The 13,594-nt window shown below is 34.0% G+C and overlaps 1 protein-coding gene across 1 annotated transcript; it reads right to left on the reverse strand.

Annotated features, from left to right (window-relative positions):
• Positions 1 to 8,826: 8,826 nt before the first annotated feature.
• LOC147284012 (NDR1/HIN1-like protein 13) lies at positions 8,827 to 9,627 on the reverse strand. The gene has a single exon (XM_086245639.1). The coding sequence runs from the start codon at positions 9,625 to 9,627 to the stop codon at positions 8,827 to 8,829; it is 801 nt and encodes a 266-aa protein (XP_086101765.1).
• Positions 9,628 to 13,594: the final 3,967 nt, after the last annotated feature.

Below are 13,594 nucleotides of genomic sequence, written 5' to 3' on the forward strand. Positions count from 1 at the left end.
ATATAAGTAAATTAATCCATCACTTGTCCTACAATATCATAGCACCATATATGTTTCATAAACTCGTACTAATTCAGTTCTTCGCCTGGTAAATTAAGCTTCGATCACCATGCATCCCCAATGCAGTACTATGATAAACACTGATATAATGTAATCCATGCATATTAGCCACTAACCAACAATGAAATGCAAGTCGTCCTAGGCTCCTAGCTAGAGGGACATATAGATTCGATCTGTATGTATACATATATATATATATATATATGTCCTTAATTGCCCTGAGAAGTATCTGGTATTTAAAGATAAGATTACACATTGAACCCATACAAGTGATTGGACCATTTGAAATTCAGGTAGTGTGAGGGCCCTCATTGACTATGATCCAAGATCCTTCTTTGCCTGTAATCGATCGTATACACATGTCACGCTGAGTCAAAAGGATTCATGAGCTACATATATATAAATATATTCTAGTTTTTTACTTTTTATTTTTATATAGTACAGTAATCATATGAGCTAGATATTTAAGGTTAATTTGGAAAGGCGGTGTACCAAGCAGTTCAGTCCCATTTTAAGTTTCACCCTCAATCCATCTTTTGATCAGTTAACCACAGCTGGCATATTTCAATGAATATTAGTCTGATTCCTTTCCTTCGATTATGTATATATACAGAAAAAAAAAGTAAAAGATAATGCAAGCAAAGAAAAAAAGCATGTATCTCTAAAGCAAGCATATATCAAGTTTAAAATGGTACTCACGATGTGCAGAACTAAATATATCTCCAATGCATTGGTGGAAACTTGTATATCAATTGATTATTCCATCTCCCTATGATCAATAATTGGTGTGCAAGGACCTTTTCTTTTATGATCACAAGACTGACAGCTCAAGGTATGAAGTGATGGCAAGTTGGCAACTCCAAAATAGAATTTTTTTATGAGATCGAGTTTTACTAAACAAATGTGTGTACAATTGTATATCGTTAAAAGTTGAGGATCTCAGTGTGAGTTCCACATCGATAATTGGTGACAAACGATTGTCCATGCAAGCATGAGTGACCGGACGGAAAATCTCTCTCAATTATTGTCGCTTACAATTTGGTCATCAAAAGGGCTAACTTGCTCTTCAAGTATTCAAAAAATTCTCCAAGTACGTACTGTCCATAGTACAATGCAGCTAGTTAATTTCATGGTAATTGAAAAGACAACTAAATTAATTATTATGAAGTACAATCAGTACTAATTAAAGGGAATTAACCCAATTGCTGCAGGCCGGGGTTCATGTTATACATAACAGACAACCTTTTCTCAGACAAAGAAAGAGAAAAGATATCGGATATTATACTTAAGATGCTTTTGAAATTCCTTTTTTTATGAGTAGAAATGTGAGTTGGAAACACATGTACATTAATATAATAGATTTTCAAGCACAAATCATATGAATTGACTGCATATTTTACACACCCTAAAAGCTGCGCCAATGTTCTTGAAACAACAAACATATTCAATTCAAAACTCCCTTGCAGGAGGTATATATACATACACCATCCTGAAAAACCCACGAACATAGAAAAAAATAATCAGTTCATGATCACTTTTGGATATTGCTAACAAACAGAAGAACAAGTCTACGCTATTGGGTACCTAGCTAGATTTGAAGAAACCCCACCATGCATAGAGATGAATGGAATCTGTCTCATTTTTAGGGCTCGGAACTCTTTATTTTTATAAACAAAAAACTTTGTAAGAAGAGATTGTGGAGAAATAGGACAACTTTTGAAATAATGTTAAGGTCACCAATTATTATTTTGATTTTTTAAATCTTAACTGATGTGGTAAAATTTTATTTATTTATTTAAAGGGAGACTTAGAATTTAGTCCATTTTATGAGTCTTTTTTAAACTAAGACTGGTAATGATTTAGGATTTTTAATTAAGACTTTTTATTTTTATTCTTTGATGGCTTTATGTTAGGTTTTAACTCCATAACATGTAGTCTCTACAAAGCCCACTCTACACCCTAAGAGAGAAAATACCCTTTAAATAAGGAGAAATATCCTTCAAATTGGGAAATGACTTTGTTATGAATTAAAATGATTTTCTTATAAATTTAAAAGACTTTATTATGAATTAAAAATATTTTCTTATAAATTTTAAAATACTTTCAGTTTCTATCTAAAAACTGTTTTTATAAAAGACGTAAGCCTAATTATCTTTTTATTTAATTGAACTCATACTGTAAAACCTTATTTATTTATAATTATTAGTGATCAACTATCATAATATATGCACATCAATCAGCTAATAATAAAAAATTTGAATAATAATTGGTGTTTAAGTTCGAATAATAGTTGGTGTTTAAGTATTACACACTAGCCTTTTCCGTTAGGCATGTGAAAGTGAAACCCACCACTAACAAGCATGGTACGGGAATCTATGTATGGTTGAATGAGGAGTTGGAATCCACTTCAAAGGCAGACACCAACATGCCTCCAAGGCTTTGAGCCTTTGACAACCTCGGCTCTCTTTTAGTACGTGGAAAGATGAAGTCCACTTAATTCAACCCCATACCATTGTTGCCTTAACTCAATTAAAATAACCCTTCAATTATTGGTGAAAAGGAAAGTAAGAGGACCCTCCTTCCCCAACTCCCCCCCAATGTGTCCAATTTCAAGCCAAAAATCTCTCTTTCCTTTTAATTCTTTTTAGTCCCCTCTCCATCATTATTCAGGTCCTTGGAAAGAAACCTAGTTTAGATCTTGTTTGTAGCTAGACTTACATCCATTATAATATAAGTGTGCAAGCTAGCTAGTCTCATGGATTAATTATTGGCACATATTTTAGATATGGTCTGCATAAATCCCTCTTGCTCCCACCAACCCAAACCATAGGATAAAAAAATATGATACAAATTTGATTCATGTGTACTTAACAATACCAGAGACTATAATATACACCAATTACTTAAATAAATCGTGAGTTAATTATGATTCCTGTATACATACAATTGTGCAGTTGTGCCGTGGGAGAGGAAAAGGAACCTTATGGAGCAAGCATTGTGCAGGTGTCAGTGGTGATCGATGTTGGGTAGACAATTAATGGTCCTTAGACATACGTGTTGACTACTTATTGTGTGCTTGAAATAGAGTTTTTTACACGTGTTTAGCCCTAGAGAATTGGTCCCCGCATTGAAGGTCGAACCACAGAGGTGGTGGCTCTGTCTTGGAATAATGTTAATTAATAAATACCATACATATAAATACATATATATGCAATGTCTGCATTGAGTATGGAGATGGTGATTAATTGGTTGGGTATGACAAACCCTTTTTTGGTCACATGGATTCACATGTGACCCAGATGCCCTTTAACTGCAATTGTGGTGGGGGAGCGAATGAAGAGTTCATATGTGTATATGAGTCATTCAGTCATTGGTCCAACTTGTCAGATACTCAGAATGCTGCTTGCTCTTGACTTAAATGTATGAAAGAGATTGATGGAGGAATATATGATGAATAATTGGTGGGTGTTCATGGGTCATTGGTGGGTCAAATATATATATATACACATATATTGTATTGGAGTATAATTAGTTGCATGCATGAATATGTGCAATTTTTCTTTTGCGAGTAGCTAAAGAGGACGTATGAGTTGTTGTAAATGAGTCGGTGATTGACTGAATTGCAATATGGAAGCTAGCTAGGGTCAAGAAGTGTCTCTCCTTTCGTGATCTCAATAAATGTCACTTAGCAAAGCTTCAGAAAGCACAGAAATATGAAGAACACCATGACAATGATAATTAATGATTTTGTATCCTTGTTGGGGAAAAAAGAAACAACAATGCTAGGCATGCTTATTAAATGATATATCAGCATATATTCATTTTTTAAAGCAGTTGATAAATTGAACACTGCCACATGAGTTGGTGAAAAAAAATTATAAAAATTAGGCTTGTTCGCGTCAATATCTCCTGAAAGTAACTTCGATTTTCAATTTGTCCCATGAAATTTCATTCTTCCCACTTTGCCCCTCAAACTTTACAAAATACCATATTCCGTTAAGTCTGTCTATGAGTTCGTCAAAAAAGCCTACGTGGCGCTTATTTGACGGAGCTTGTGACGGACTAGACGGAATATGATATTTTGTAAAGTTCGGGAGTAAAGTGGGAGGAATGAAGTTTCAAGGGGCAAATTGAAAATCGAAGTTACTTTCGAGGACATTGGCGTGAATAAGCCTAAAAATTAATCTACAGTCAACTAGATCTAATATTTTATTTCGTTAAGTATATTGAAAACATGAGTAATTTAAAGTAAAATTGACTATTTGAGAACTAAAAATGTATGAAAAGTAAACAGATCGAATGAATTAGATTAAAATACAAACATTTGAATTAAGTAATAATTTATTAAAGTATCGATAAATTAGTAGATCTTCATCCCAGTCGATCCCCAAGTTATTAATATTAGTTTAATTATATAAAGGCTTAATGTATGCTGCAGCAGCTAGTTATATATGCATTGGAAAGTGTTTTTACCATCTCTAAGTTCCCTTTAACTAAGTTCATAAGAATAAATAAAGGACAAAAGTTAACATATAATAGTCACCCCAGTCAGCTTTTCTTCAGTAAAGATCACTACTTACGATTATTTAATGACAGAGATTATTGAACAAACATGGAATGTATCTTGTTCTAATTATGGGTATGTACACGTACAATGATCTTCTCTAAATAAGAAGATTCGGATCCTCAAACTATTAATCTTTTTCGTGTTCTTTTTGAGCTAATATCTAAAACTACATTGGTTTAAACTTATCGATATAATTATATTTTTAATATACAAAAAATGACGTTGTTTTAAATATAACCAGAAGATCAGTACTACTAAGGTTAGCTGAAAAATTTCTGTTTCAATTAAGAAAGCACTTTAGATTAAGATTATTTGGTACATAAACAATTATTGTTACCATTAATTAGTATTAACGAAACAATAATCACAAGAAAGAGCGCCAAGCATGGTTCCAACTAACCATGTGCTAGAACTCCATGAAAGGAAAAAGATGGGAGGCGTCTTTGTGAGATCTGCATAATTAGTAAGCTGTAAAGTATTTGTTCAGGAGAAAAAGAAGGTGACCTGCTCTAATTCAACACATACACAACTAAAGTTTCCCTCCTTTTCCCAAACACTCTCTTTTAAAGTACTACCACCTCTCTAAAGCTTAAAGCCACCTGCTTTTTTAGCAAAAACAAATGTCTCATGCGCACAACAATTGGTCTACTTTGGCAGATCTCCTTTAGTGTACTCCCATATATATATCCATCATATATATATTGAGTAAAACATATATATATATATATATATATATGCATATTGCATTCCCATATATTGCCAGACTTTGAATTTGACTTGATTAGGTGAAATCATCTCAGAATTTGTAGTTCTCAAGAGCGGAACCACGATGCTTTAGAAGGGAAGGTTAACCATTAACTTCAAATGTAATAGCTAATTTGTCATGAATTTTCAAAATCTTAGTGTTAATAACTATATTCTTCTTGCGAACAAATGGAAGAGTTTTTTTAGCTTTCTAGCTGTGTTTTTATTGTCTCTTGCTGTGTGAGTGATGAAGGGCGTTAGAACAAAAGATTGAATATGAGAACTCCAGGCTTCCAGCGAAAAGATGGGTCCAGTGGAGGCATTAGTCAGAAATGGGTTTGGGCCAAAGAAGAATAATTGGCTCTTATTGTTGGGCTTTCTTCAATTGGTGCATATGAGATGGGGATAAATCGGCTCTTATTGTTGGGCTTGCTGCATTTGGTGCATAATCTATATTGTAGAAAGATTTATGGGCTAAAATCAGATATGAGCTACAGCCAAAGAATAAAATTTTGGGTTTCGAGGAAATTTCGAAGATTTTTAAATTTCAACGGAAACGACGGAAATTGTTATTAAAATACGAAAATTTTGAATGAAATTTTACCATATTATCTACTACATTGATAAAAAATATTGAAAAAACCAAATTATATGGTAGTTTTCATGTGGAATAAAACTTGCCTGCACCCCCTGTTTCACCAGCTGGCATCCCTCTCTCTCTATCTCTCTCCTCTCTCTCTCTCTCTCTCTCTCTCTCTCTCTCTCTCTCTCTCTCTCTCTCTCTCTCTTCTCTCTCTCTCTCTGTTTTTTTTCTCTCTTGTGACACCACCTGTCCCCCTAACACGGGGGCAGGCAAGTTCTTCTCTTTCATGTGATATGTGATGAATATAATGTGCGCTGGAGGCAAATACTGTTAAAAAAATGCTTCACTAATTAATAATTACTTCAATAACACCTCAATTTTATTTTTACTATAATATTGTCACATGAATTACAAAAGTAATCAATACCACATAGAGTTTCTAGGCGGTTCAAAATTTCCGCTGTCTTTAGTATCATCATATCAGTATATCACCAAGAAATTAATATCATATTAGTTATTACTAATTAGTAATTTCATATCATATTGATATTACCAATTGTTAATTCTATATTACTAATTTGTAATTTCATATCATATCATATCACCAATTTCATTTATATATTACTAATTTCATATTAATTATTAATTTATTACCAACTCCATATTAATTTCACTAAATCTAAATTATCAATTTGGCAATTCCATACATGATACATATTAGATACTATTAACAAATCATACAAATTCAATATTAATTATTAACAAATCATACAATTTCAATTCCATATCATATCATCAATTTCAACTTCCATATCAATATTTATATATCATATAAATTACACAAATCATACAAATCAAAATCAAAATCATACAAATTATATAAATCAAAATCAACCCAAAATCATACAATTAATTCCAAATCTATATAAATCAACCCAAAATCAATATAATTAATCTTATATAAATCAACCCAAGATCAATATAATTTACAAGTAAACCCAAAATATGTTATTGATCTTAGATAATATATTAATAGGTGATAATAATTTATCTTAAAAAATTATAATTGTAAAATTGTAAATCTAAATATCTAATCTATTAGATTTAGGACCGAGAGTCTAAATCTAAATATCTAATATATTAAATCTGTTAAGACTTAAGAGAGAGACATGCCAAAGGCTGAGAGGTGGCCGGAGGCTTCGACGTGGTCAGAGGCTTCGAGCTAGGTGGCTGGATGCTTCGAGGTGGCCGGAGTTGGTGAGAAGACAGAGAAGTTCGATAAGATGAGAACATAACAGAATAGAACCGGTGAGAAGAGAGAGATGAGTCTAGTCCAGCAAGCCAAGGAGAAGACGGAGGAAAGAGGAGAGAGCGGCGCGCGCTGTAGATCGAGTGAGATCAAGAAGGCGTGACTGCGTGAGGGTTCGCTGGGCTGGGTTTCTGACTTTCTGGGTAAGTGAGCGAAATTTCGACGAAATGTCGCTCAAATTCAAAAAATTTGACTGTTTAGGGTGTTCGAAATTTTGGCGAAATTTTGAATATTTCGCCGAAATATTTCGAAATTTATCCGAATGTGTGTTAAAATTTTAGAACCCCTAAAAATTGAAATTTAAACCCTTGGCTTCAGCACAGGGCAGTTATAATTATAACGTGATACACCGCACTTAGCGGTCTTAAGTTATAGTGTGACAACATATTATAACAACATAATATTACTAAGACATATAGTTAGGGTCTACAACTTACAGTGCATAACACTCACATTCAACTTCATGTAAGAAACCCATAGCCAACCCTCTGGTATGAGCTTGATATATAGTAGTTGGATTGTGTGATATAATAGGAAGATCTTAGATATGAAGAATGAAGTAGACTAATAATAGATAGAATTAAAATTAATAACTAATTTTAATATGTTTTTAGTTTTCAATTTTTATTTCAAAACTATTCTCTAAGTTTCTATGATAGAATTCTTGATGCAAATCGATGTTGCTTCACACATACCTACTTGGCAGATTCTCTCTCAACTCTCACTCTCATCCTTCTCATGGCTATGGGCCCAACTTTTGGTTTATTTCTGGGCCTGCTTTACCAAGAGATTATGTGCATTAGTAGGGTTAAGAAACCTTACCTTTTGGCAAAAATAAAAAGAAATATAGGCCTGCATGCTACTATAGCCTAATGTAAACGATGCACAATAATTGGGTTAACTGAAGCCCCCAAGAGCTATAAGCTTGACAACCACTTGACAACCATGAAGTTAGCACAAACATAAACCTAAGTTTATTTTGCTTGTTTTGTTTAATCAAGTCAAATTAGATATTTTAACAGTATTAAGTGGCAGAGCAATCCAATTAATAAATGACGTATCATAGGAGGGCTAAAGGCCCAAAAAGGGAAACATCATTAGGGCATCCCTAGATCTTGCAAATTAACCCAAAGACATCCTCAATCACAAGACAAGCATTTTGTATTTGGGGGAGAAATATCCAACACATGAGTGCCCAAACAGTAAGAAAGACCCAAGTTAATCTTGATATAATTAAGGATTTGACATAAGAATATCCAAGACAATTTGATGAATTATCATCTTACATAAGGATTTCTTTTCACAGAGTGAGAGTAGATCGAATTTTCTGTACATAATGTTGCTGTTATAAAAAAAATAAAAAAATTTACAAACTGAAAGGATCGAGATGTAAATTAAAGGTATAAACATATGCCTTTCTGATTAAAATGATAAACCTTAACATTGCACAACTAACATCACCACCACCATTAATTCCTGCAAATAAACCAGAAATTAAGAAGAACATATAAATATATCACCGGCCACCGCTTTAATTAATTTACCATATTGACCTTCATTGAATCAGCGCTTGAATGAAGCTTCACATTCTTGATGTTGGACACGTGTACCCTCCCCCAACGTAGTCACCTTGAATTTGCATTCAACTTCTGTGTTCATGTCCCATTTCTTGAGAATCCCATATCGAATCTTTACCGGGATCTCCATTTTCAGAGACAAAGGCAGAGGCGTTTTGGACTTGGTTTCATTCATGCTCTTCTCAACCTCACGAGGCAACGCTGCATTTGATCCGTTTAGAACAAGATGAACAGTTTTGGAATTGCTTTCGTCTTGGTGCATAGATTGAAATTTGCCCTTGCCAATTTTGCTTTGTCTGAACAAAAGGGTAGTCCCCCCATTGGCTTCATAGCTTATGCCCATATTTTCATTTGGGTTACTCACTTTCAAGGACACCTCGTAATTTGGATGTGAATTCTTGGTAGAAGATTTTGATTTTGGATGCTTTACAAGGACTTTGGTGATGGAAAATGTAGGCTCTTTAGGGTGCAACTTTAGGAACAAGGTGAGCAAGGTTATGCCAAGTATGAGAAAGAGAAGAAACACAATGATGCAAATCACAAAGCATTGGGACTTGTATCGGGGGCTCTTCTTTGTGGCCGGGTTGCGGTGGCGTTCCACGATTAGGGCGTTCTCTGGGGGCGGGACGCGGTAGATTTGGTCTTTGGGAATTTGGACTACGTATGTTTCTTGAGGGCGGTGGCCGGGTGGCGGCGGGAGGGGCACTAATTGTTTCTCGGAGGATGGGAGGGGAGGGTCGTCGTTGCTGGCGGCGTCCTCGGCAGCAGGTGGGCTCCGCTCCTCCATTATAGAATGGGGAGCGGTTCACAAATGGAGAGGTGGGGTTGTGAAGGTGGATAAGAAAGGGAGAGAGAGGGATGATTGCTTGCATGGGAAAAATTGGGAGGGGAGAGTTGGCATGTAGTTTGATTGGGTTATTGAGGGGTCAGAGGGAGAGAGGAGGTTACAACTTACATTAACCAAGAAAAGAAAACCTTGGTTGCTGTTGGAGGGGGCTTTTTTTTGTGAGTTAGTGAAAGGGTTTGAGTACAGCTCTTTGGGCACCCATTCTTCGTCCAATCACATCCTATTTTTGGCTAATTTTAATGGGTCAATGCACAACCTACTTAACAACTGCACCCTTGTTTATGTTTGCTAGCTCCCAAGAATTTTGCATGTTATTCCTTGTATGGTATCATGTCCTATATTTTTGTCATTTTACAATCTATTTTTTGAGTATTAATGTTAGTTCGGTATGCCGGTATAAAGAATTTGTTTTTGTTGATCCGAGTCTAGTCCAGTCTTTTTTTTTTTTTTAAGAAAGAAATTAAAGTGATCGAGTAAGGAAACACTATTAGATCGTTTTGTGTTTAAATACAGGGAGCCGAAGACCAAAGGAAGCTAGGAAAGCAACACTAAAACAGCTCTGACGTACACTTGCGGTGCCAATAGCATCAGCAGACAAAGAAGGACCAGCAGAATCCGAAGGGTTATCAAACAGTGAATATCAAGTTCATACCCAAAGCAAAGCTTAGCCAAACAGTCAGCTACATCATTCTACTCACGTTAGACATGAATGTAGAAGGTAGACTTAACAGAAAATATACCATTAGCATTTAGTTTCCAGATACATGTCAAGCCATTAGGCAATAACTTAGCCCAAAAACAACATAAATTAACATATATTATGTACACTTTATTTCAAACAATTTCACCGTTGATTAAAAGAGCACCATTTTAAGTGTTTATCGAAAATATTTTGTTCGTCTATTTATTTGATCAAATTTTAATAGTTTAATGGTTTATGATTTGTTTAATTGTTTACAAAGATGATATTTGAATATAGACTTAAAAAATAGACTGTTCGGATATTTGAAATACAATGTGGAGTGGGCCCTACATTGGGAACCCACACTTGGAAGCACGTTGTATATATATAGTTTGACTCCTATGAGGGAGTACTAATTTTGAGGGACTGTGAGAGATTGTTTTATAAGAGCCATTAGATTAATGACAACTGATTTGTCGGCTTTATATTAGGTTTTAACTTTTGAATTTTGAGCGGACCCACAAGCCCACTACAAGAAAAGTAACTTTTTGCAACATTAAATTTACAACATTTAATACATAAATGCTGTTAATCATAAATATTTATAACATTTACTTGATAAAATGTTGCATAAGATGTTAAGTTTGTCTAATTTAAACAAAACACCTGATTTTGTTTATTTGCAACGTTACCTTTACGCCTTAAAATCCCTAACCTTTACCACGCAAGAGAAATGTTGTTAACTCCAGATTTTTTTATGAGTTTTCATTCTTCCGCCAATTTCATTCTTCGCGCGCAAAAATTTCATCATTATAATGGGTTATCATCTCTCAAATCATGATCGTACAAAAGTGACTTAGAATTCAACCCTAAACCTTAGAGGTATGAGGTTCTTCAAAAATACCCAAAATCCAGTGGTGCTTTCTGTTTCTCTTACCCAGTGATCTTGGTACGACGTCAGTGGCATGTGTTAAGAAGTAAAAAATCTGTACGTTTCTCTTCTTCTTCTTACTTTTCATTTTTTGTTTCTTTGTTTGGAAATAGCTCACACTAGTCGATCCAGTTGTTTCAGTAGCTCACACTGTTCCAGTGGTTAGAGCTTTGGACAATCGCGCTTGAGTAGTGGGTACTATGGATCAGACGAAATTGGATGTGGGTATCATCATTCATGATAGTAATTTTTATGGGTGTGGGTATCATCATTCATGATAGCAATTTTATTTTTTTTCCTTTTTGTTGCTCCCTCTTTTGTTTCTTTCTTTTTTCTGTTGATGAATCCCTCACACACTCTGTTTGTATGTCTCTGTATCATAGAACCAAAAAAGATTTAATTGGAAATTTGGTGAGAACCAAATCTATGGGAACTTGAAATTCATACGAATTTTTGTATTGTACCTGAGTTTTAGAAGATATTCAAGGATGTGTAAGGCTTTTGATTTGCAGTCTAACATTAAAGGAGATGGAGTCTAATGTATTCATGGCGATTCTTTTCAAGGAGATGGATTATAATGATGCTATAATCCAATATTATCATGAAAAAATTAGACTCATTATATTGATTGCAAAGTGTTTCTGTGATAAGCAGGAAAAAATTTCCTTTCCTCCCATTTGCCAGCGTTTGCCTGAGAACAGGGCAAATAAATGCAATAATGTTTACCTTTTGTGTACTGTACCATCTCTTTTTCTTTTTTCTTTTTTTCCTGTTTTTTTTTTCAATAAAATCTCTTGTAAAGAAAAGAATGAATAGATAAATTAATTAAAACACATGCTTATCATTTGAAGATCGTCTAGGCTAGACACTTACACCTTGTTGGTCTGTGTCACTGCTTGTGAAACTTGTAAAATTTTAACCGTTTATTGCTTTTGGTGAAACTATGTTGCTCAACACTATCTCATCTTATCTGCAATAAATATTTGATATGCACATAATAATGCTATTGTGTTTGTATTTCAGAGTCGAGGCTGTGCACTCTTGGGCATACATGATACACCAACATTAGAGGCAAGGAAAAACTATTTCTTGACCAAGGATGGCAGGTAGATTTTATAAGATACTATTTTTCAGCAATAAACTATTACCTCCTGGATTCATTGCCTTAGATGTATATGATGATACACCATAAACTTTTCTTTTGGGTATATATGGCTACATCACACAATTTACAACAGTGAATTACTCTTTTAAATGAATTATGCAATTAATCTAGCCTCGATTGAAGCCTGGGAGGAATGAAATTAGATGTGTACAAATAAAAATGTGACATTTTTAATGTTCTCTTGAGATATTTTTCCCTGAAGGCATTCAAGTTTTTACTATTCTATCTGTGGTGGCTTGTGGTTTATAGCAATTTTCTTGTGATTGGAGTGTTATTACTATTCTATCTCATGCACCTTCATTACTAATCATAGAGTGACTTTTGATAGACCCTCGTAAATCTTGTATCACAATGTTTGTTATTCATAGAGTAATCTATATATACTGATTAAAACCATAACAAATAATTTTTTGTACTTGTGGCTGTTTTATCAAATTGACTATATATGTTTATAAAGAGGCTACTTTTGTCTTGATCAAGCATTCTCTTGTACTTTTTTTATTAAACATGTGTGAATATTGAATGTATACTTGTCTGCATCAAATAGATTTTGGTTGCTGTCTTTTTTATGTGATATCTTAGAAATAAGTCAATTGGGAATTGCCTTTCTGTTACAGGTTTTTGAAGGAAAAAAACAGAGGGCACAAAATCAGCTAATAAAACTCATTATTGCTAATTCCATTCTCAGGTAACATTTGAAAGCCCTTAATTGAATTGTTGAATATAACAATGGCATTGCAACATTATACTCACTATTTTATTTAAACTAGACTTGCTTCTTTATAATTGCTTCAACCACAAAATTGCATATTAGCAACCCAATAGTTAGAAAGTATAAATTGCATATTCTCTCATCCTTTTCTTCATTAGTACATGGATATCTATGTTAAGCTAACTGGTACATGGTATAATATGATCCAATATATTCAAATCAGGATATATGTGCACACGTGAGAGCAGGCTTTATATATGATGGACAAGACATGGGTGTATCTTGAAAGGTCTTTCCAATTACTTTGTTATAGAAAATACTAAAACATAGTATAGTCAATTTTAAACAATAATAATGATTAGTTTTATGTGTAGACGTTCTAAAGAATACCAAGATGCAGCTAGAAACTTTGTCAAT

This window comes from Dryas octopetala, chromosome 5 (assembly GCF_963921425.1).
Source record: "Dryas octopetala chromosome 5, drDryOcto1.1, whole genome shotgun sequence".
NCBI lineage: Eukaryota > Viridiplantae > Streptophyta > Magnoliopsida > Rosales > Rosaceae > Dryas > Dryas octopetala.